The 25,231-nt window shown below is 44.2% G+C and overlaps 1 protein-coding gene across 2 annotated transcripts in view; it reads right to left on the bottom strand.

Moving 5' to 3' along the window:
* Positions 1–24,068, bottom strand: part of LOC143792962 (nicotinamide N-methyltransferase-like) — an 87,978-nt gene extending 63,910 nt beyond the window's left edge. The window contains exons 1-2 of one of the 2 annotated variants that reach the window (XM_077279509.1): positions 23,986–24,065; positions 23,255–23,323 (exon numbers count right to left, since the gene is read on the bottom strand). Coding sequence is in view for 1 of the 2 variants with exons in the window: in XM_077279485.1 (XP_077135600.1) it covers positions 23,986–24,056 (71 nt within the window). In the remaining variant the exon portion in view is untranslated. Of the gene's footprint in view, positions 1–23,254; positions 23,324–23,985 lie in introns of both variants that reach the window. The other variant, XM_077279485.1, reaches the window with a different exon arrangement.
* Positions 24,069–25,231: the final 1,163 nt, after the last annotated feature.

Genomic DNA, 25,231 nt, shown 5'->3' with positions numbered 1-25,231 from the left:
TGCTCAGGCACAAGTTGGTTTGGTACAGGAACATGGGATGGCCACAAGTACGGGAACACAGGAGTTAATTTACCCGAATCAGGAACAGGACTAGGCACAGGATGGGTTTGGGTATAGGAACCGCAGGACGGGCAGGATCAGGTGCAGATAGGGTAAACAGGATCAGATGCTGAGAGCACAGCTACAAGGACCATACAACTGGACAGCAGGACATAAACTGATAATTGGAGTTCCTAAGGCACTTCCCAAAAGGGGAGGGTGCTTTAAATATCAGATGTCTCCCAGCTATTAGCTGGAAACATCTTTAACAGCAAGCACGCTTGCCCTTTAAGAGATCAGAAGCACACGCGCACTCTAGGCACACTCCCAATAGGCCTGCATGCTATGCACAGATCCTGGGAGGAAACAAATGCTGAGGGAGCGCGAATGGGTAAATGAACATGCCGGCATCCCTGCAGGGAGGAGGAAGGGGACATGTGCAGAGATGCTGCCGCTGAGCTAACAGTACCCCCCCTTACACCACCTTTTCTTCAAACCTGCTAGAAATGTCTGAAGAAGTGAAGCATGAATATATTTTCTTTGGGCTTCAAAGACCTTTCTTCAGATCCAAATCCTTTCCAATCAACTAAGAAAAGCTCTTCCTTCTCAGCCTCTTCAAAGCTAGAATATTCTTCACCTCAAAGACATCCTGGGAGCTGATGGGGTAGGCGGGACACTAGGATCCTTGAAGGACTCAAGATAATCGTCTTCAAGAGGGACACATGGAAGAAATTGTGATACCGCTGTGGAGGAATGGGGTCAGTGGGTGCTCACGTCCACTGGCCCAGCTGTCTTTAGCAAGACTGCATTGACCAGGGCTCATACCACTGAACGCCTGCTCTATCTCCTGGTGGGCAATACACTACACAGACAACACAGGGTTAAGGTAAAACAGTGCGGCAATACGTTATTGAATCACAACACACAATAGCAACAATAGCAAACAGAACAATCTCAGCAATTACCCCAACATAGTGCACATGACAAGGTCTTACTCTTCTGTTGTCTTGCTGGGATAATGGTCTGACGACCAAATAAAGTTCTGAACTTTCCTAAACGACCAGCGATATCACAGCAGGATCCTGATCGCTGCTGCCTGTCAAGCACAACGATATCGCTAGCCAGGATGCTGCAACGTCAGGGATCGCTAGCAATATCGTTTAGTGTGATAGCATGTAAGCTATTTTTAGAATTACCCAGTGTCCTTCAGTCCAACATCAAGATAAGGTAAACAATGGTGATGAGATCAAGTAGTACTACTTGTCCATTCAATCTATTTGCACAGTCTTTCCCTCTCTGCTTTAGAAATCACCAAGCTGGTTTCAGAATTCAATGCACAGTTAGCATATCAGCACACATAAATAAACAAAGATAAAAACACACTATGTACAAGTCACTATTACAGACTTATAGAGTATGTTAAATGGTATATCAGTTTGCAAGTCTGTCTTCTTGAAACACCAGACATGAACACTTAAATCCACAAGCCAATACAGATGTAAAGTCAGTACTTATTTGTTTACAAAAACATAGCTGTCTGGGTAATTAAGATATACTTTGGTTTCTTCACATAGCTCCCCCATATTAATTAGACAGACATGATAGGATTCCAATCATCCAGTTTCCTTAGAGCATATTTCATATCCTCCTTAGCAAAATAAACTCCATATGTAATTGAAGAGTAACAACTGGTATCCATCGGGTCCACGCATGGCTTCCTCCACATTCTGTAGTTGCAAGATTAAATTCTATTCAATCCATTGAAGCTGGAACATGTCCTGTAGTTTCCATTTCTTGTTGAGGTCATATAGCCACTCTGGTCCTCTTCCCAAGGCCGATTTGGTGGATTTGGACATAGTAGCTTTCTAAACCTGCTGTGCATGCCCCATCACTGGTCTGCTGAGTCTGTCTGTATACCTCCCTGGTTGTGGAGCCCTGGACAATGTCTACGAACATTAGTTCCCTGCAGCTCCCCCGGTTCCACCGGGCACAGTAGTGTCCCACTGCTGCCACCAATTGTGGAAGAACGGGGTCAGTGGGTGCTCTCGTTCGCTGGCCCAGCTGTCTTTAGCAAGTCTGCATGGACCAGGGCTCATACCACTAAATGCCTGTTCTATCGCCCAGTGGGCAATACACTACACAGACAGCACAGGGTTAAGGCAAAACACTGCGGCAATACTTTATTGAACCACAACACACAATAGCAAACAGAACAATCTCAGCAATTACCCCAACATAGTGCAGATGACAAGGTCTTACTCTTCCGTTGTCTCACTGGGATAATGGTAGATGTTATATCAGAGCTCCCAGGGTCACTATTCCACCTGTGATATACACACAGAGAAGAGATATTGAGAAACGTAGGGAGATGACAGGGAACAGTCCATAGAGTCCATACAAGGTCAAAAGCCAGTTGACATGACGTCAGAGCTCAGTGGGTTGCTATTCCACCTGTAATACACACACAGAGAAGAGGTAATGACAAGCATAGGGAGATGACCAAGAACAATCCATAGAGTCCATACAAGGTCCAAAGCCAGTTGACACGAGAGTGACCACCTGGCTTATCTGACCATCTCCATGGAACCAGGTGACCAGTGGGTGCCAAAATTGGCTTTCTCCAAACATATCCATGGTTCAGAGATGGTCACTGGATCAGATCTGTGTCCTTCCAACAGCAGAGGTAACTCAACCTGGTTCATCAAATACTATGTGGAACACCTTCAGGAAGACCTGCAGGTCTGAAATTATTGTATCTACTCTTTCCCACAACGGTTTGAGCCATGACAGACACTCTCCTTCTAGATGAAACATCAGAAGGGATATCTTTGCCCAATCAGAGGAGAACTGGTGGGCCAGCAGTTCAAAGTGCAGAGAGCACTGGTTGATAAAACATTGACATTGCTTTGGATCCCTGCAAAAACATGGTGGTGCAGACAGATGGGGTTTAGGACTAGAGGAAGACTTGTTTGAACCGGAGCTGATGTGGGGGCTAATGTCAGAGCATCCAGGCAGGTGTTTTAACCATCCATAGATAAGATAATATCTTGTCTTGTTGATCTCTCTGATAGGGCATCTTGTGGCTCATGTCTGAGACAAGAGGGGTATGAGAGTCAGCAGATTCCATGGCCTTAGCAAAATGTTATGCACTAGATTGTGAAGCCACTGTGCCACGGTCTGGAAAGAGCCTGCAGGGGCGTAGCTAAGTGAACACCTGTTTCTTCACTAGAGCCCCTGATGGTGTGTCTGGCTTGAACCCAGGTAGATGCCAGGTGCTATTCCTGGATGGACTCCGAAGCCACGGTGGTTGACCTGACTTCAAGGGCACAGGGAAGCAAGAGCGGCCAGGAGCTGCTTAGCAGGATGTATGCAGCCGGTAGATAGATACAGGATAGCTACAGGAACACGGCCTGGCCACAGGTACGGAAACACTGGTGCAGGAATACAGAAGCTGGTATAGCCAAATCAGAAACAGGACTAGGCATAATCAGGATGGGTTCAGGTATTGAACTGCAGTACGGGCAGGATTAGGTGCAGAAAGGGCAGACTGGGACATGTAAATGGGATGAAAAGAATCAGATACAGAGAGCACAGGTAGAAGGACCTTACAAATACACTGCAGGATATACACTGATGTGTGAGTTGCTAAGGCACCTCCCAATAGGGAATGGTGCCTTAAATAGCAGAAGTCTCCCAGCTATTGGTGAGAGACATCTTTATCAGCATGTTCACTGGCCCCTAGGAACACTCCCTGCAGACTTTTGTATCGTGCCCAGGTCCTGGAAGGAATCAGATGCTGAGGGAGCAAGGATGGGTATGTGAACTTGCCGGCATCTCTGCAGGAAGGAGAAAGGGACACTTGGAGTTACACTGACACTGTGCTAACAAAAATGATCTGCAGTTTGAGGTCTTTACTGCAGTGCTGGACAAGTGGTGGAAAGAGTGGTTCTGGACTAATTTGTTTGAGCCCTGCCATTTTGGATTTAACTTTGTTTGGAACAAGCTGTTTTGGTAAATATTTTATATTTTGCTTTGAATATTATTTAGACAATTAAATATACCTTTAAAGCTTTGAAAATTCTGTATTTTAGTAATAGCTTTGCGTTATTCATAAAAGCAATAACACCATGTGTTGTATCTTATATAGAGGTATCTTTGTGTCATGCTTTCCATTGTTTCTGAAAGTATAGTAAGCTGGACAGGGCCAGTTTGAAAGGAATTTGGCAGAATCCATAATTTGCGACTTTGTCATTCCCAACTCAAATATCTTCTTTATCAGGTAATGTAAGGTTTTAAGCCATTGCCATTGTAATAAAGACATGTGACTGGGCATCTGAGATTCAAACAAGCCAGTAAACTAACAGACATTGGTTGTCTGCTAACCAGCTGATCCCAAGGAAACAGAAGACCTTTGAACTGAGTAAAATTGTTCCCAATGTAAAGGGGGAATGAGGTCTGTATTGTGGGAACTGATGTAAGTGTTGAAGGCCAGTAATACTAGCTAGCACGTAAAGTGAATCTGTAAGGTTTCTTTTAAAGTTGCCATTGTTTTGTGGCCCATTTTTGCGGCCCCTAATATTTCTATAAGGCCGCAAAAACGGGCCACAACAATTGCATGGTGAGCCATGCATCATATGGCTGTGAGGGCCGAATTTATGGCCGTGAAGAAAGATCGAGCTTGCTCGATCTTTTTCATAGATTACGGACACGGCCCCCATTGTAAATCAATGGGGCCGCAAAACAACAGAATGTTGTTTTTGCGGTGCGCCATCACTTCCGGTTTTGCGGACTGCCTTTCTTTTTCTCAATACTTTTGCTATAGTATTGGAAAGCTGGAAAATGGTGACCCACAATTTTTTTGCCTTCCGATATTGCGGCAGACCTTAAAAATGTAAATTGTGTAGTACAGTGAGTGAGTAGCCCCAGGAGACAATTTGCGCAGGTCCACCACAAGTTTGCTACATCTGCACTTTATTTCACACACTGCTGAAGAGACACTGGGCGGACTGATGACATCAGGCTCAACTTGGCAGGCTTCAGCATTTGCTCTGCAGTTATCACATTACATGAGCTAGTGCGGCAAATCAGGGGTTACTATAACAGCCAATATAAAAGATCAGCTGTCACGGGGGTACTGGGTAGACTACAGCTGATTACCCGGGCCCCTGCAATATCCCTCAAACTAGGGAAACCCTGTCTGTCCCTCTCCCAGAGTTTATACTGAAGGTGTGCATGTCTGGGCCACCAGGCCTGACCCTGAGTCCTGTTTCAGTACTAAGCTAAAACCTCCACCCGCCACCCAGTGATAAGACCTCACACCAACCCCTACAGAAAGCACAGTGTTGTGGATTCTGTTTGTGGGCTCCCTCTGGTGGTTACTGCTGGTACTGGGTGACTTTGGTGGGTTGCGGTCTCTGGTTTCCACCTGTCCATCTGAGGCTGGGTGTTTCCTATTTAGCCTGGCCTTTCTGTCATCTCCTTGCCGGCTATCAATGTATTCAGATGTGCTCAGTTTGGTTCCTGACTACCTGCTCCCAGATCTTTCAGGATAAGCTAAGTGCTGATTTTCAGTTGTTTGTTTTTTTTTGTCCAGCTTGCTAATTATGTCTCTATGCTAGCTGGTAGCTCTAGTGGACTGAGGTTCTCCCCATGTGCCATGAGTTGGCACATGGGTTCTTGTAATCTCAGGATGGTTTTTTGATTAGGGTTTTTTGCTGACCGCTCAGACCCCTTTTGTATCCTTCTGCTTTCTAGTTACAGCGGGCCTCAATTTGCTGAACCTATATATCATCTCTATGTGTGTGCCTTCCTCTCATTTCACCGTCAATACATGTGGGGGGGCAACTATACCTTTTGGGGTTCATTCCTCTGGAGGCAAGTGAGGTCTTTATTTTCTCTGCAGTGCTAGTTAGCTCTTAGGCTGGTGCGTGGCGTCTAGAACCAACGTAGGCACGCTCCCTGGCTATCTCTAGTTGCGTTTGTCAGGCGTAGGGCAGCGGTCAGCCCAGGTTCCATCACCCTAGAGCTCGTCCGTTATTTATTTGTACTTTGCTTGTCCAGTGCTATCCCTAGCCATTGGGATTCATGACAGTATAGCCGGCCCACAAAGTGTTAATTGTTTGGGCTGAAGCAGGAGAAAAAGAAGTGTTCTGGGGAATTTTTTTTTTTTTTTTTTCCTTTAGAGGTTTTGCTACCTAGCCCTTAATTGCTGTCTAGCTGCTTCTTACCTCCTCTTAACCCTTGAATGGCTCTGACCTTAGCTGTTTAATATGGATGTCCAGAGTTTGGCTTCCAGCCTGAGTAATCTCGCTGTAAAGGTTCAAAACATACAGGATTTCGTTGTTCACACTCCCATGTCTGAACCTAGAATTCCTATTCCAGAGTTCTTCTCTGGAGATAGATCTACCTTCCTGAATTTCAGGAACAAATGTAAATTGTTTCTTTCTTTAAAATCTCGCTCCTCTGGAGACCCTGCTCAACAGGTCAAGATTGTTATATCTTTCCTGCGGGGAGACCCTCAGAATTGGGCATTTGCATTGGCACCAGGGGATCCTGCATTGCTCAGTGTGGATGCGTTTTTTCTGGCACTGGGATTGCTGTATGAGGAACCTAACCTGGAGATTCAGGCTGAAAAGGCTTTATTAGCCCTCTCTCAGGGGCATGATGAAGCAGAAATATATTGTCAAAAATTTCAGAAATGGTCGGTGCTTACTCAGTGGAATGAGTGCGCCCTGGCTGCTAACTTCAGAAATGGTCTTTCTGAGGCCATTAAGGATATTATGGTGGGGTTCCCTGCGCCTACAGGTCTGAATGAGTCTATGGCTATGGCCATTCAGATTGATCGGCGTTTACGGGAGCGCAAACCTGTGCACCAGTTGGCGGTGTCTTCTGAACAGGCACCTGAGACTATGCAATGTGATAGAATTCAGTCCAGAAGTGAACGGCAAAATTATAGGCGGAAAAATGGATTGTGTTTTTATTGTGGCGATTCTGCTCATGTTATATCAGCATGCTCTAAACGCACAAAAAAGGTTGATAAATCTTTTGCCATTGGTACTCTGCAGCCTAGGTTCATTTTATCTGTGACTCTGATTTGTTCACTGTCTTCCATTTCCGTCGATGCTTATGTGGATTCGGGCGCTGCCCTGAGTCTGATGGATTGGTCATTTGCCAAACGCTGCGGTTTTAGTCTGGAGCCTCTGGAAGTTCCTATTCCTCTGAGGGGAATTGACTCTACACCATTGGCTATGAATAAACCGCAGTATTGGACACAAGTGACCATGCGCATGACTCCCGTTCATCAGGAGGTGATTCGCTTCCTTGTACTGTATAATTTACATGATGTACTAGTGCTTGGTCTGCCATGGTTACAAACTCATAATCCTGTCCTGGATTGGAAAACAATGTCTGTGTTAAGCTGGGGATGTCAGGGGGTTCATGATAATGCACCTCTGATTTCAATCGCTTCATCTACTCCTTCTGAGATCCCTGCGTTTTTGTCGGACTATCGGGATGTTTTTGAGGAGCCTAAGCTCAATTCGCTCCCCCCTCATAGGGAGTGCGACTGTGCTATAGAATTGATTCCTGGCAGTAAGTTCCCTAAGGGTCGTTTATTTAATTTGTCAGTGCCAGAGCATACTGCTATGCGGAATTATATTAAGGAGTCCTTGGAAAAGGGACATATCCGTCCATCTTCGTCCCCTCTGGGAGCAGGTTTTTTTTTCGTGGCAAAAAAAGATGGTTCCCTGAGGCCTTGTATAGATTATCGCCTTCTGAATAAGATTACAATCAAATATCAGTATCCATTGCCATTATTGACTGATTTGTTTGCTCGCATTAAGGGAGCTAGGTGGTTCACTAAGATAGATCTTCGCGGTGCGTATAATCTTGTGCGGATAAAACAGGGTGATGAGTGGAAAACCGCATTTAATACGCCTGAGGGCCATTTTGAGTATTTGGTAATGCCTTTTGGACTCTCCAATGCTCCGTCAGTCTTTCAGTCCTTTATGCACAATATTTTCCGTGAATATCTGGATAAATTTATGATTGTGTATTTGGATGATATTTTGGTGTTTTCTGATGACTGGGAGTCTCATGTTCTACAGGTCAGGAAGGTGTTTCAGGTTCTGCGGGCCAATTCTCTGTTTGTAAAGGGCTCAAAGTGTCTTTTTGGAGTCCAGAAGATTTCTTTTTTGGGATACATTTTTTCTCCTTCTACTATTGAGATGGATCCCGTCAAGGTTCAGGCGATTTGTGACTGGACACAACCTACATCTGTTAAGAGTCTTCAGAAGTTCTTGGGGTTTGCTAATTTTTATCGTCGGTTCATTGCTAATTTTTCCAGTATTGTTAAACCTTTGACTGATTTGACTAAAAAGGGTGCTGATGTTGCTGATTGGTCTCCTGCGGCTGTGGAGGCCTTTCGGGAACTTAAGCGCCGGTTTTCTTCTGCTCCTGTGTTGTGTCAACCAGATGTTTCACTTCCTTTTCAGGTTGAGGTTGATGCTTCCGAGATTGGAGCGGGGGCGGTTTTGTCACAGAGAAGTTCCAATGGCTCGGTGATGAAGCCATGTGCATTCTTCTCTAGAAAATTCTCGCCCGCCGAGCGCAATTATGATGTGGGTAATCGGGAGCTTTTGGCCATGAAGTGGGCATTTGAGGAGTGGCGTCATTGGCTTGAGGGTGCTAGACATCGTGTGGTGGTCTTGACTGATCACAAGAATCTCATTTACCTTGAGTCTGCCAGGCGTCTGAATCCTAGACAGGCTCGTTGGTCGTTGTTTTTTTCTCGTTTCAATTTTGTGGTTTCATACCTGCCAGGTTCAAAGAATGTGAAGGCAGATGCTCTTTCCAGGAGTTTTGTGCCTGACTCTCCTGGAGACTCTGGGCCCACTGGTATCCTTAGGGATGGGGTAATATTGTCCGCCGTATCCCCAGACTTGCGACGTGCATTGCAGGAGTTTCAGGCGGATAAACCTGATTGTTGTCCACCAGAAAGACTGTTTGTTCCGGATGATTGGACCAGTAGAGTCATCTCCGAGGTCCATTCTTCTGTGTTGGCTGGTCATCCTGGAATATTTGGTACTAGAGACTTGGTGGCCAGGTCTTTTTGGTGGCCTTCCTTGTCAAGGGATGTGCGCACCTTTGTGCAGTCTTGTGAGGTGTGTGCTCGGGCTAAGCCTTGCTGTTCTCGAGCCAGTGGGTTGTTGTTGTCCTTGCCCATCCCAAAGAGGCCTTGGACGCACATTTCCATGGATTTTATTTCTGATCTCCCTGTTTCACAGAAAATGTCCGTTATCTGGGTTGTGTGTGACCGCTTTTCTAAGATGGTTCATTTGGTGCCCTTGCCTAAGTTGCCTTCTTCCTCTGAGTTGGTCCCTTTATTTTTTCAGAACGTGGTTCGTTTGCATGGGATTCCGGAGAATATCGTTTCTGACAGGGGATCCCAGTTTGTGTCTAGATTTTGGCGGACGTTCTGTGCTAAAATGGGCATTGATTTGTCTTTCTCGTCTGCATTCCATCCTCAGACGAATGGCCAGACGGAGCGAACTAATCAGACCTTGGAAACTTATTTGAGGTGTTTTGTTTCTGCTGATCAAGATGACTGGGTTGCCTTTTTGCCACTGGCCGAATTTGCCCTGAATAATCGGGCTAGTTCTGCTACTTTAGTCTCTCCTTTTTTTTGTAATTCGGGGTTTCATCCTCGTTTTTCTTCTGGTCAGGTGGAGTCTTCGGATTGTCCTGGAGTGGACGTGGTGATGGACAGGCTGCATCACATTTGGAATCAGGTGGTGGACAATTTGAAGTTATCTCAGGAGAAGACTCAGCAGTTTGCTAATCGCCGTCGCCGCGCGGGTCCCCGACTTCTTGTTGGGGACTTGCTGTGGTTGTCTTCTCGTTTTGTCCCTATGAAGGTTTCTTCTCCTAAGTTCAAGCCTCGGTTCATCGGTCCTTATAGGATCTCGGAGATTCTTAACCCTGTATCTTTTCGTTTGGATCTCCCAGCATCGTTTGCTATCCATAATGTGTTCCATCGGTCGTTATTGCGGAGGTATGAGGTGCCCGTTGTTCCTTCGGTTGAGCCTCCTGCTCCGGTGCTGGTGGAGGGAGAATTGGAGTATGTTGTTGAGAAGATCTTGGATTCTCGTTTTTCCAGACGTAAACTCCAGTATTTGGTTAAGTGGAAGGGTTATGGTCAGGAGGATAATTCCTGGGTGGTCGCCTCCGATGTTCATGCGACTGATTTGGTCTGCGCCTTCCATAGAGCTCATCCTGATCGCCCTGGGGGTTCTCGTGAGGGTTCGGTGACCCCTCCTCAAGGGGGGGGTACTGTTGTGGATTCTGTTTGTGGGCTCCCTCTGGTGGTTACTGCTGGTACTGGGTGACTTTGGTGGGTTGCGGTCTCTGGTTTCCACCTGTCCATCTGAGGCTGGGTGTTTCCTATTTAGCCTGGCCTTTCTGTCATCTCCTTGCCGGCTATCAATGTATTCAGATGTGCTCAGTTTGGTTCCTGACTACCTGCTCCCAGATCTTTCAGGATAAGCTAAGTGCTGATTTTCAGTTGTTTGGTTTTTTTTGTCCAGCTTGCTAATTATGTCTCTATGCTAGCTGGTAGCTCTAGTGGACTGAGGTTCTCCCCATGTGCCATGAGTTGGCACATGGGTTCTTGTAATCTCAGGATGGTTTTTTGATTAGGGTTTTTTGCTGACCGCTCAGACCCCTTTTATATCCTTCTGCTTTCTAGTTACAGCGGGCCTCAATTTGCTGAACCTATATATCATCTCTATGTGTGTGCCTTCCTCTCATTTCACCGTCAATACATGTGGGGGGCAACTATACCTTTTGGGGTTCATTCCTCTGGAGGCAAGTGAGGTCTTTATTTTCTCTGCAGTGCTAGTTAGCTCTTAGGCTGGTGCGTGGCGTCTAGAACCAACGTAGGCACGCTCCCTGGCTATCTCTAGTTGCGTTTGTCAGGCGTAGGGCAGCGGTCAGCCCAGGTTCCATCACCCTAGAGCTCGTCCGTTATTTATTTGTACTTTGCTTGTCCAGTGCTATCCCTAGCCATTGGGATTCATGACAGCACAGACAGGGAAAACTAAAAACGCACCACGCCGCAGACACACAGGAAAACACTATAATGTGCACAGGGCAAAACAATACAAATATATGAAGGAGAAATATAACGAAGGATAATACACCACCAGATACGATATTTCCTCTCCTAGACCACCACTCCAGACCGAGATCACCAGGCACAAGACACAAGCTATAATCGGCGACGCCCAAAGCCCAGCAAAACTATTTAAAGGCAATGGGCGTGACTAAGCCTCCAACCCGAGTACCAGCCAAATTAACCCCGGACAATCTGGATCAATCTAGCCGGCGCCACTGAGCATATAGTGGATGAATGAGGAATTACCGCTGTCTGTCGGACGCCCTAGTGTGAACAGCGTCTGACATGACATGAGCACTGGCCAAGGAATGCCATTTTATGGTTTTACAGCATAGCTATGAAAGTTCTTAGAGCCCAGTTCCTTCCACACAGGGACAGAAAAATATCAAAATTGCACTAGTGAACCACATTGAAAATAGACATCAACTGTGAATAATAATCCAAAGATTTAAGTGTGATAAGAAAGTGATGTAGCTGCATAGATATGTCAGTAACAGCATAGCAGCACCTTTTTTTCAATCTTCATTCATGTCAAGTGCAAACCAAGACAGAAGTTTAATAACCTGTGTTCTTAATTTGCTTGTAATGCAGAATCCTGAAACCTAGGCTTGTGTGTCCCAAGCAGAGAACAAATTATTATTGTTATTTTTTAATGCAAATCACAAATCTCTAGAATCCAGAAGGAAAAAGTGAACTGTCTACCTCACAAAGTGTCTGCTTGTTAACATTTTCTGCCTTTTTTCTGTCTTTGCTGTAGTAGACCAATATTGTACATGCCTCCTGAACACAACTGCCTGTTGCAGGAGATCACTTTTCATACAAGAATCTAACAAGCTTTTTTTGTCCTGATCTATTTTGGAAAGTACCAAGAGTGCAATATTTTTTTAATCTCTAATACAATGGACATAATTTATTTTTTGTCATAGCTATATTAGTACCTGTCATGACGGTCGGAGTTTGCTTTCTGTTTCTCCTACTCCAGCCTGGTCATGCTGGTGTTAACTATTGCTGCCTCTCTTTGATTTGGGAGTGGCTATTTCTTGGAGATATCGCTGGCAGCTTGTGTCAGTGATAGTTTTGGGCTTGCTGGGGCTGCTAACCTGTTAAAACCCAGTTTTCCTTTTGCCACTGACTTCCCTTACTGGTGCGTGACCTGTCTCCTGTACCTGACCTAGTGACTCTGGTGTGTATCCCCTCCTTTTTTTGACTCGGCTTGAACTCTGACTTCATCTCCTGTCTTCCGTCTTTGCTACCACACATCTGCCTGGCTTTTGACCTACTGGCTTACTCTGACTCTGTTCTCTGTCTCATGTCTCTGTACCTTTGCTCATGGCTGGTTCTGACCCTCGGCTTTTATTTTGACTATGAGTTCTGTTTTTCCCTTTAAACTATACGCTTACCGTCCTTTACTGACTTGGCTCGTTTTGACAACTTTTTGTTGCCACCTGGTGTCAAGGTGCAGCATGCACTTTGCTGCTTTGCGGTAACAGTGCAACCTCTTTTTCTCTCACCCACTCCCCCTCGTGGAGTCTGCATATACCTGCATTGCTGCAGCATGACAGTACCACTGTACACTCCATATTGCCGTATGCACTATATTGACGTATCTAAGTTTCGAGGTGTGTACCTATGCATACCTACTTTGCAATATCTGATTTTACGTCATGCTGACGTTTTTGTTCATGGATAAGGGATCATTTAAAAAAAGTAAAATAAAAAAAAAAAAAAAAAAAAAATATAGGTTTTACAGCTGACTTAACCCCTTCACCCCGGAGCTTTTTTGGTTGCTTTTTTCCCTCCCCTTCTTCCCAGAGCAATAACTTTTTTATTTTTACATCAATATGGCCATTTAGGGACATATTTTTTGCGGAACGAGTTGTACTTTTGAACGATACCATTGGTTTTAACATGTCGTGTAACAGAAAATGGGAAGAAATTCCAAGTGCGATGAAATTGCAAAAAAAAGTGCAATCCCACACTTGTTTTTTGTTTAGTTTTTTTTTGCTAGGTTCACTAAATGCTAAAACTGACATGTCATTATGATTCATAGAGTTCATAGACACCAAACATGTCTAAGTTCTCTTTTATGTAAGTGGTAAGAAAAATTCCAAAATGTGCTTAAAAAAAAATGCGCAATTTTCCGATAACAGTAGCGTCTCCAATTTTCGTGATCTGGGGTCAGGTGAGGGCTTATTTTTTGCATGCTGAGCTGAAGTTTTAATGATACCATTTTGGTGCAGATACGTTCTTTTGATCATCCGTCATTTCATTTAAAGTTTGGCGTTTTTATTTTTTTCTCGCTACGCCATTTAGCGATCAGGTTAATCCTTTTTTTATTGATAGATCGGGCGATTCTGAATGCGGCAATACCAAATATGTGAAGGTTTGATGTTTTTTATTGTTTTATTTTGATTGGGGCAAAAAATATTTTTAATAACTTTTTTTAATTTTGGCATGCATCAATAGCCTTCATGGGAGGCTAGAAGCATGCACTACTTGATCACCTCTGCTACCTAGAGGTGATGCACAGATCACCTCTATGCAGCAGAATTAGAGGCTTGCTATGAACGCCGACCACAGTGTGGCGCTCATAGCAATCTGCCATCAACAACCAAAGAGGTCTCGAGGAGATCTCTGGTTGTGATGGCAACGCACCGATGACCCCTGATCATATGATGGGGGTCAGCGGTGCAAGTACTTCTGGCCACGCGGCCAGCGGCGCTTGTTAAATACCAATGTCAGTTTGACAGTGTCATTTAACTTATTAATGGGCACGGGCGGAATGCGATTCCGCTTGAGCCCATTGCGTGCACATGTCAGCTGTTCAAACCAGCTGACATGTCGCGGCTTTGAGGTGGGCTCACCACCAGAGCCCACCTCAAAGCGGGGGATACTACCAGCTGACGTACTATTCTGTCAGCTGGCAGAAAGAGGTTAATAGTCAAATGTAACAACCATATATGTCATAACAATAATGCTGGTTGTTACCACATATTACTTTCCATGTAAGTACCTAATAACACAGTGTTTTAGGTTTACATACTTTGCATGTTTTTGAAAGGGAAGAAGATAAAATAAAAAAAATCTAGAAAAAGGTTAAGGTTTTACAATTATTTCCGTAGTGGAATTTAACAACCGTATACACTGCAATAATACTGCTGGTTGCTTCCTTAAATTACTTTAATGTACATGAACTTATCAAGTACCATAGCATTCCAGGATATTTTTGTGGGTCTGAAGAGATAGTAGTGTTTTAAAAACCAAAAATCAAAATGTGAAAACATTATACACACAATTTATTTTTTTTGCATATCTGTTTTCGTAATCCACTTTGGCAATCATTGACCCCATAACTATACTGTGGACTCTTGCTGGATTTTTAGGGTGTGTTCCTGCTTCTTAGCATCTGAGGTTAGGTTTTCCATTTTTGAGTTAATTTGCTTTAACCACACATTTCATTACTAATTTTTAGAGTAAATTGAGAAATTTGACACTGCAGGTCTCTTTTTTTATGCACCTATTCAAATTGTCAAATTGGAGATGCTTACACGCCACCCCAATATTGCGGGCAGACTGGTGTCTTGTGGCCATCCCATGATCTCTGCCTAGCATTCATTGATGATTCCATAGTTTTTTCAGGGTGGTGACAAATTTTGGTAAAGGACTTCAACTTTATACTTTTGTAAAAAAAATATATGTTAAATGTGGAACTAACAATGGACATAGAACTGTGCTAGAAAAAATATACATGTCAGAGCGAAAAAATATGTAAGAGCCACTAGCTGCAGCTGAACTAGCACTTCTTGCAGCATCCGTCCTGACAGTAGTAATAGTAGTAGCATGAAAAGAAGGTCACAATTGACTTACTTTGCCTCTAGAAAGGATATGAATGGCAAGGGAGCAGAGAGAATAATGACATATATATCACTTGTCTCTTGTCTTGTCACAGCAGCATAATGTAGCTTCTGACAGCAACACCATCAGCTGGAGTCAAAGTTCTTCTTTGACTGCCCCTCCGCCGTCATAACACTTAATGTTGTGCCTAGCATAATTTCCATTCCATCAATGATGCTTTGTTTGTGATATGTGTTGTGAACTCTGTTTTCGGGCTCCCTCTTGTGGTCACAGGTGGTATGGTGTGACTTTTGTTTTGGGCTCCCCCTGGTGGCTTTGTTTGTTATCCTGCAAATCTGTGGCTTATCAGCTGCCTCATTAGTCACTGGGAGGTTCCTATATAGCTCTGTTTCACTTCCACTTGTTGCCGGCTGTCAATGTATTCAGTGCCTTTCTGATTACTCCTGATAATCTTCGGTTTCTGTCCCTTCAGGATAAGCTAAATTCTGTTTAATCATTTTTTGCTCATCAGTCTGCAATATTATTTCCGTGTTTGATGAGTTTAGTCCAGCTTGCTAATATGTGATTTTTGCCGCTGGTTAACTCTGGGGTCAGAGTTGCTTCCCCCGCATCGCTAGTCGGTGCGGGGGCTCGAGCAATCTCTGCGTGGACTTTTTGAATAGGGTTTTAAATTGACCGCACAGTTCCCTTTCTATTTTCTGCTATCTAGTGTTAGTGGGCCTCATTTGCTAAATCTAATTTCATCTCTGTGTTTGTGCTTTCCCCTTAACTCACCGTTAATATTTGTGGGGGGCTTTTCTATATCTTTGGGGTCATTTCACTGAGGCAAACGAGGACTTTCGTTCCCTCTAGGAGTAGTCAGTTTCTCAGGCCGTGACGAGACGTCTAGGATTTTTTTAGGTAACGTTCCACGGCTACTTTTAGTTGTGTGTGGATAGGATCAGATTGCGGTCAATTCAGTTACCACTTCCCCAGAGTTTGTAGTCTGTTCAGGCACTTAGCTAGTTCTACTTGCGATCCTTGCCACTGGGATCATAACAGTACAGCCAGCCCGTAAAGTGTTAATTGCATGGCTGAAGCAGGAGAAAAGAAGCCTTGAGAATTTTTTTTTTTTTTCTGCTGCCGTGTGTCTAGCTGCTGTGTGTCTTGCTTCTCTCCTCCTCTTAATCTTGGTGTGGCTCTGAACTCAGCTGCTGATATGGATATTCAGAGTTTGGCCTCCAGTGTAGATCATCTTGCTGCAAGGGTACAAATTATTCAGGATTTTGTTGTTCACAGTCCTATGTCAGAGCCTAGAATACCTATTCCGGAGTTGTTTTCTGGAGATAGATCTAGGTTCCTGAATTTTAAGAACAATTGTAAATTGTTTCTTTCTTTGAAACCTCGTTCCTCTGGTGATTCCGTGCAGCAAGTTAAAATTATTATTTCCTTCTTGCGTGGTGACCCTCAAGATTGGGCCTTCGCATTGGCGCCAGGGGATCCTGCATTGCTCAGTGTGGATGCGTTTTTTCTGGCCCTTGGATTGCTCTATAAGGACTTTAATAGATAATGATTAAAAATACCACTTCCCAGTGAGTACCAAAAAACAAAAATGAAATAGAACAAAAATCTATTCTGTGCACCTTTCCTACTGTACTGACCCTGCACTGGCCTGCTATCCCTGCCTAACAGTGGAGGTTGGCACCCTGATAGATATTTGGCGCCCCCACTCAGCGACGGCTGATACCTACTGGCCCTGGTATAAACCTGACCAGCTAAAGGCAGGAAAACAATGAGCCAGTAAAAGAAATGTAGGGAGGTTGGCAACATATTTTTGTGCACCTTTGATTCCTCTACCCGTGCTTTCTTTCATTTCTTTTACTGGCTCATTGTTTTCCTGCCTTTAGCTGGTCAGGTTTATACCAGGGCCAGTAGGTATCAGCCGTCGCTGAGTGGGGGCGCCAAATATCTATCAGGGTGCCAACCTCCACTGTTAGGCAGGGATAGCAGGCCAGTGCAGGGTCAGTACTGTAGGAAAGGTGCACAGAATAGATTTTTGTTCTATTTCATTTTTGTTTTTTGGTACTCACTGGGAAGTGGTATTTTTAATCATTATCTATTAAAGTTTATAAATTTTAAGGGGTTCATATGTTACACAATTTTTGATTTTTCCTCTTCTTTTTCTAATCATTTGTATGTTTCTACATTGCTCTATAAGGAACCTAATCTTGAGAACCAGGCTGAAAAAGCGTTGTTGGCCCTCTCTCAGGGGCAAGATGATGCAGAGGTGTACTGCCAGAAGTTTCGGAGGTGGTCGGTGCTTACTCAGTGGAATGTGTGTGCCCTGGCTGCAAATTTCAGAAAAGGTCTTTCTGAGGCCATTAAGAATGTCATGGTGGGGTTCCCTACGCCTGCAGGTCTGAATGAGTCAATGACTTTGGCCATTCAGATTGATCGGCGTTTGCGGGAGCGCAAACCTGCGCACCATTTGGCGGTGTCTTCTGAACAGACACCTGACTCTATGCAATGTGATAGAATTCTGACCAGAAGTGAACGGCAAAATTATAGATGGCAAAATGGGTTGTGCTTTTACTGTGGTGACTCAGCTCATGTTATCTCAGCATGCTCTAAGCGTAAAAAAAAGGTTGATAAATCTGTCTTGTTTATACCAAGGAAGGTGACAGGCACAAGGGGGCATTCTTTGCGCCTGGAGGAGAGAAGGTTTTTCCACCAACATAGAAGAGGATTCTTTACTGTTAGGGCAGTGAGAATCTGGAATTGCTTGCCTGAGGAGGTGGTGATGGCGAACTCAGTCGAGGGGTTCAAGAGAGGCCTGGATGTCTTCCTGGAGCAGAACAATATTGTATCATACAATTATTAGGTTCTGTAGAAGGACGTAGATCTGGGGATTTATTATGATGGAATATAGGCTGAACTGGATGGACAAATGTCTTTTTTCGGCCTTACTATGTTACTATGTTACTATGTTACTATGTTCCTTGTCATCTTACCCAGTTATGGCTTTTGTAGATTCGGGTGCTGCCCTGAGTCTGATGGACTTGTCATTTGCCAGGCGCTGTGGCTTTGTTTTGGAGCCTTTAAAATTCCCTATTCCACTAAGGGGAATTGATGCTACACCATTGGCTACGAATAAACCTCAGTACTGGACACAAGTGACCATGTGCATGACTCCTGTTCATCAGGAGGTGATTCGCTTTCTTGTACTGCATAATTTGCATGATGTTGTCGTGTTGGGCCTGCCATGGTTGCAGACTCATAATCCAGTCTTGGATTGGAAAGCAATGTCTGTGTCAAGTTGGGGTTGTCAGGGAATTCATGGCGACGCTCCTGTGGTGTCAATTGCTTCTTCCACTCCTTCTGAAGTCCCTGCGTTTTTGTCAGACTACCAGGACGTATTTGATGAGCCCAAACTCAGTTCTCTACCTCCTCATAGGGATTGTGATTGTGCTATAAATTTGATTCCTGGTAGTAAGTTTCCTAAGGGACGACTTTTCAATTTGTCAGTGCCGGAGCATGCTGCCATGCGGAGTTATATAAAGGAGTCCTTGGAGAAAGGACTTATTCGCCCTTCCTCCTCCCCTCTTGGTGCGGGGTTCTTTTTCGTGGCTAAGAAGGATGGTTCCCTGAGACCTTGTATTGATTATCGCCTTCTAAATAAAATCACGGTCAAATTTCAGTATCCTTTGCCATTGTTGTCTGATCTGTTTGCTTGCATTAAGGGGGCTAGTTGGTTCACCAAGATAGATCTTTGTGGTGCGAATAACCTTGTGCGTATTAAGCAGGGTGATGAATGGAAAACTGCATTTAATACGCCCGAAGGCCATTTTGAGTACTTGGTGATGCCTTTTGGACTTTCTAACGCTCCTTCTGTCTTTCAGTCCTTTATGCACGACATCTTCCGCGAATATCTGGATAAATTTATGATTGTGAATCTGGATGATATTCTGTTTTTTTCTGATGATTGGGAGTCCCATGTTAGGCAGGTCAGGATGGTGTTTTAGGTCCTGCGTGCCAATGCTTTATTTGTGAAGGGCTCAAAATGTCTTTTTGGAGTCCAGAAGGTTTCTTTTTTGCGTTTCATTTTTTCTCCTTCTACTATTGAGATGGACCCAGTCAAGGTTCAGGCTATTCATGACTGGACGCAGCCTACATCTGTTAAGAGTCTTCAGAAGTTCTTGGGTTCTGCTAATTTTTACCGTTGTTTCATCGATAATTTTTCTAGCGTGGTTAAACCTTTGACGGATTTGACCAAGAAGGGCTCTGATGTGACTAATTGGTCTCCTGCGGCCGTGGAGGCCTTTCGGGAGCTGAAGCACCGGTTTTCTTCGGCTCCAGTCTTATGTCAGCCAGATGTCTCTCTTCCCTTCCAGGTCAAGGTTGATGCTTCCGAGATTGGAGCGGGGGCTGTTTTGTCGCAGAGAAGCTCCGATGGCTCTGCCATGAAGCCATGTGCTTTCTTTTCAAGAAAGTTTTCGCCTGCCGAGCGGAATTATGATGTCGGTAACCGGGAGTTGTTGGCTATGAAGTGGGCATTTGAGGAGTGGCGACATTGGCTTGAGGGAGCTAAGCATCGTGTGGTGGTCTTAACTGATCACAAGAATCTGATTTATCTCGAGTCGGCCAAGCGGCTGAATCCTAGACAGGCTCGTTGGTCGTTGTTTTTCTCTCGTTTTGATTTCGTGGTCTCGTACCTGACTGGTTCGAAGAATGTGAAGGCTGATGCTCTTTCTAGGAGTTTTGTGCCTGACTCTCCTGGAGATTCAGAGCAGGCTGGTATTCTCAGAGAAGGGGTGATTTTGTCTGCCATCTCCCCAGATTTGCGACAAGTGCTGCAGGAGTTTCAGGCGGATAGATGGACCAGCAGAGTTATTTCTGAGGTTCATTCTTCGGTGTTGGCGGGCCATCCTGGAATATTTGGTACCAGAGATTTGGTGGCCAGGTCCTTTTGGTGGCCTTCCTTGTCGCGGGATGTTCGTTCCTTTGTGCAGTCTTGTATAATTTGTGCTCGGGCTAAGCCTTGCTGTTCTCATGCCAGTGGGTTGCTGTTGCCTTTGCCAGTCCCGAAGAGGCCTTGGACGCACATTTCCATGGATTTTATTTCGGATCTCCCTGTCTCTCAAAGAATGTCTGTCATCTGGGTGGTGTGTGATCATTTTTCTAAGATGGTCCATTTGGTGCCCTTGCCTAAGTTGCCTTCCTCCTCCGAGTTGGTTCCGCTGTTTTTTCAAAATGTGGTTCGTTTGCATGGGATCCCTGAAAATATTGTTTCCGACAGAGGATCCCAGTTTGTGTCTAGATTTTGGCGGACCTTTTGTGCTAAGATGGGCATTGATTTGTCTTTTTCGTCGGCTTTCCACCCTCAGACAAATGGCCAAACCGAGCGAACTAATCAGACCTTGGAAACCTATTTAAGATGTTTTGTTTCTGCTGATCAGGACGACTGGGTGACTTTTTTGCCATTGGCCGAGTTTGCCCTTAATAATCGGGCTAGTTCTGATACTTTGGTGTCTCCTTTTTTTTGTAATTCGGGGTTTCATCCTCGTTTTTCCTCGGGTCAGGTGGAGCCTTCTGACTGTCCTGGAGTGGATGTTGTGGTGGATAGGTTGCATCAGATTTGGAATCATGTGGTGGACAATTTGAAGCTGTCACAAGAGAAGGCTCAGCGCTTTGCCAACCGCCGTCGCTGTGTGGGTCCCCGACTTCGCGTTGGGGACTTGGTGTGGTTGTCTTCTCGTTTTGTTCCTATGAAGGTCTCCTCTCCTAAGTTCAAGCCTCGGTTTATCAGTCCTTATAAGATTTTGGAAGTCCTTAACCCTGTGTCATTTCGTTTGGACCACCCAGCATCATTTGCTATTCATAATGTTTTCCATCGGTCGTTGTTGCGGAGGTATGTGGTGCCTGTGGGTCCTCCGGTTGAGTCTCCTGCCCCGGTGCTGGTGGAGGGAGAATTGGAATACGTGGTGGAGAAGATCTTCGATTCTAGACGGAGACTTCAATATTTGGTTAAGTGGAAGGGCTATGTGTTGTGAATTCTGTTTTTGGGCTCCCTCTGGTGGCTACTGGTGGTACTGGTTGACTTTGGTCTTGTGTTTCCAGTGCACCTGTTTTCATCAGCAAATTGGGAGTTTCCTATTTAGTCTGGCTTCTCAGTCACTCTAGTGCCGGCAATCAATGTTACCAGAGCATCTCTGTTGCTTGCTACCTGCTCCAAGTCTGCAATTCAGCTAAGTTGAATCTTTGGCTTTTTGTGTTTGTTTTGTCCAGCATGCATTTATATTTCTCGTGCTGCTGGAAGCTCTAGTGATCTGAAATTACTACTCCGGTGTCATGAGTTGATAACGGAGTTAAGGTCGTTTCAGGATGGCTGCTTAGGGTTTTGAGGTAACCGCGAAGTCCTCTTTTGTATTTTCATCTATCTAGTCAGAGGGCCTCACTTTGCTGAATCTATATTCATACTGCGTTTGTGTTTTCCTCTTACCTAACCATTATTACATGTGGGGGGCTACTATAACTTTTGGGGTTTCCCTGGAGGCAAGCCAGGTCTGTGTATTCCTCTTCTAGGGGTAGTTAGATCTCCGGCTGGCGCGAGGTGTCTAGGGATACAACGTAGGCACACCCCCTGGCTACTTTTATTTGCGTGTTAGGTTCAGCATCGCGGTTACCTGAGATACCATCTTCCTAGAGCTAGTCCGTTTTTGCCCGTGTCCCTGCCATTGGGAATCATGACAGCTATGGTCAGGAGGATAATTCCTGGGTTGTCGCCTCTGATGTTCATGCGGCCGATTTGGTTCGTACCTTCCATGTGGCTCATCCCGATCGCCCTGGGGGTTTTGATGAGGGTTCGGTGACCCCTCCTCAAGGGGGGGTACTGTTGTGAACTCTATTTTCGGGCTCCCTCTTGTGGTCACAGGTGGTATGGTGTGACTTTTGTTTTGGGCTCCCCCTGGTGGCTTTGTTTGTTATCCTGCAAATCTGTGGCTTTTCAGCTGCCTCATTAGTCACTGGGAGGTTCCTATATAGCTCTGTTTCACTTCCACTTGTTGCCGGCTGTCAATGTATTCAGTGCCTTTCTGATTACTCCTGATAATCTTCGGTTTCTGTCCCTTCAGGATAAGCTAAGTTCTGTTTAATCATTTTTTGCTCATCAGTCTGCAATATTATTTCCGTGTTTGATGAGTTTAGTCCAGCTTGCTAATATGTGATTTTTGCCGCTGGTTAACTCTGGGGTCAGAGTTGCTTCCCCCGCATCGTTAGTCGGTGCGGGGGCTCGAGCAATCTCTGCGTGGACTTTTTGAATAGGGTTTTAAATTGACCGCACAGTTCCCTTTCTATTTTCTGCTATCTAGTGTTAGTGGGCCTCATTTGCTAAATCTAATTTCATCTCTGCGTTTGTGCTTTCCCCTTAACTCACCGTTAATATTTGTGGGGGGCTTTTCTATATCTTTGGGGTCATTTCACTGAGGCAAGCGAGGACTTTCGTTCCCTCTAGGAGTAGTCAGTTTCTCAGGCCGTGATGAGACGTCTAGGATTTTTTTAGGTAACGTTCCACGGCTACTTTTAGTTGTGTGTGGATAGGATCAGGTTGCGGTCAATTCATTTACCACTTCCCCAGAGTTTGTAGTCTGTTCAGGCACTTAGCTAGTTCTACTTGCGATCCTTGCCACTGGGATCATAACAGATATGCCTAATAGCTCTTTAAACCACATCACTCCAAGGACTAAGAAATACCTACACTACACTAGAACAACTGCTTCCAGTTGATTAATTGGGAGAGATAAACAGCTCTTGGTTAAAAGAAACCGAAACATTATAGTAGCTTTCTATTCCTTTACCTTCCAGTCAATTCCAGTACAATTCTAGTCTAATTCATAGTAATTAAAAATCTGTAATTTTAAAGATGGAATTTCAAAGATGGTTAGACACGTCTGGTCAGACTCATGGCTATGAATTTATGTGCACCTAAGGGCTCACAGCTGAGAGGGATGTGGGCGTGTGTGTCCAGAGCACATGTTCACAATTAAGCCGAGGCATAAAGAGGGGGTGGGGTACATTGGCCAAGGAAGAAGCAAGAGGGGTGAAGTACATATGGATAGAAAACAATGGGTAAGGAAAGCATGCCAGGTGGCAATTACATGCACTTCACATAGACAGACATTGCAGGAAAAGCTGAGTAGATGAGCAGCATACCAGGTGGCAATTACATGCACTTTACATAGACAGATATTGCAGGAAAAGCTGAGTAGATCAGCAGCGTACCTGTGGGTAGACAAAACAACTCGATTAGATGATACAGGTGGTGATGAGGATGATGAAAGTACAACAGTGATGAATGGGTAAATGCTTCATGGAATTCTAGTGTAATTCATAGTAATTAAAAATCTGTAATTTAAAAGATGGAAATTCAAAGATGGTCAGACACATCTGGTCAGACTCATGGCTTTGAATTTATATATATATATATATATATATATATATATATATATATAGACTGTATATATGTTTTCACGAATATTTGAGCCCATGGATCCATAATATGTCTATTTTGCATGGTTGCGAGAAAAAAACGCAGTACGGGTGCCATACGGATTACATACGGAGGTTAACATGCGTAAAATACGCAGACACACCCTGCCTACGGATGACATACGGAACACTGCTTTGGGATCATTTCTGCATATTACGCCTGTAAAATACTGACCGTATTTCCCTACGCTGAGTGTCACGCCCGCCTTAAAGTAATGATGGCCACTCGTTTTTCTTTACTTAGCTGCTTTTTTCTTGCCATAGTACAAATTCTAACAGTCTATTCAGTAGAACTATTAGCTGTGTATCCACCAGACGTCTGCACAACACAACTGATGGTCCCAACCCCATTTATAAGGCAAGAAATCCCACTTATTAAACCTGACAGGGCACACCTGTGAATTGAAAACCATTCCCGGTGACCACCTCTCATCAAGAGAATGCCAAGAGTGTGCAAAGCAGTCATCAAAGCAAAAAAGTGGCTTCTTTGAAGAACCTAGAATATAAGACATAATTTCAGTTGTTTCACACTTTTTTGTTAAGTATATGATTCCACATGTGTTAATTCATAGTTTTGATGGCTTCAGTGTGAATGTACAATTTTCATAGTCATGAAAATACAGAAAAATCTTTAAATGAGAAGGTGTGTCCAAACTTTTGGTCTGTACTGTACATCACCATCGGCCTCATCGGTTCCCTTAAGCAGCGTCGGCCACTCACTGCCGAACACCACAGGTGGCATCATGTTAAATCCCCTACAAACTGTCCCTCATCATTTTTATTGTGCGCCCAGGGCCACAGACTGCAAGAAGAACGACCTGAAGAACTGTCCTACCCGGTTCCAAGTACCCCACAGCCCTAGCAGGCGTTGCACTTTTTTTTTTTTATGTTGCTGGAGGATCAATAAAATGGAATTTTCAGGCTCTGCTTGTAGAAAAAAAAGCCATTTACATCCTGTCACACCGGCTACAAACTATGTCACTCCGTCAGAACATGAAATTTCACTTGCTCTTGTGGAGAAAACAAATTAATTGTTAAGATAAGGAAGGCTCAATCTGTCCTAATTATGATATCTATCTAGTAATCAAGTAGACCAGAAGAAGTTCCATGACTTCCTATCTATTGGGCAGGAACAGGATATTGTTGATAGATTTTTACGTTTCAGAAACAGAACATATGATGTTACTATCAGCATAAGTGAAATGTACCAAGATGGAGCACAGCATTACTATGAGCAGAATTATCATTACGGTACTTCTCACAGTGATATAGAGCTGCACAAAAAAAAACTTCCTTCACTTGCTTAGATTTATATATACTGAGCAGAAAAAAGTCATATTCTCACATATTTTATAAACAGAGATCAGAAAATCGATTCCAAGCAAATCTTTTTTTTTTTTAAATCAATCCTATGAATTTCCAGAAACAGGTGAATCTGAACAATTTGCCATTCTCTTAGCTTAAATCACCTAAAATGGACATTATCATTATACACATTACAGAAAATTACATCAACCACAAAAGGATTGCAGGCAGGCTTCCCGATGCTGCTGTGCAGATTTCATATCACATGGCATAGAAAAGTTAGTGAAGAGTGACTATCATGGCCTATATAACAGTAGAAGCATAAAATGCAGCAGC

This window comes from Ranitomeya variabilis, chromosome 1 (assembly GCF_051348905.1).
Source record: "Ranitomeya variabilis isolate aRanVar5 chromosome 1, aRanVar5.hap1, whole genome shotgun sequence".
In the NCBI taxonomy this organism is placed as follows: Eukaryota; Metazoa; Chordata; class Amphibia; order Anura; family Dendrobatidae; genus Ranitomeya; species Ranitomeya variabilis.
The sequence above is the reverse complement of the archived record's forward strand: the minus strand, read 5'-3'. Positions and strand labels throughout refer to the sequence as shown.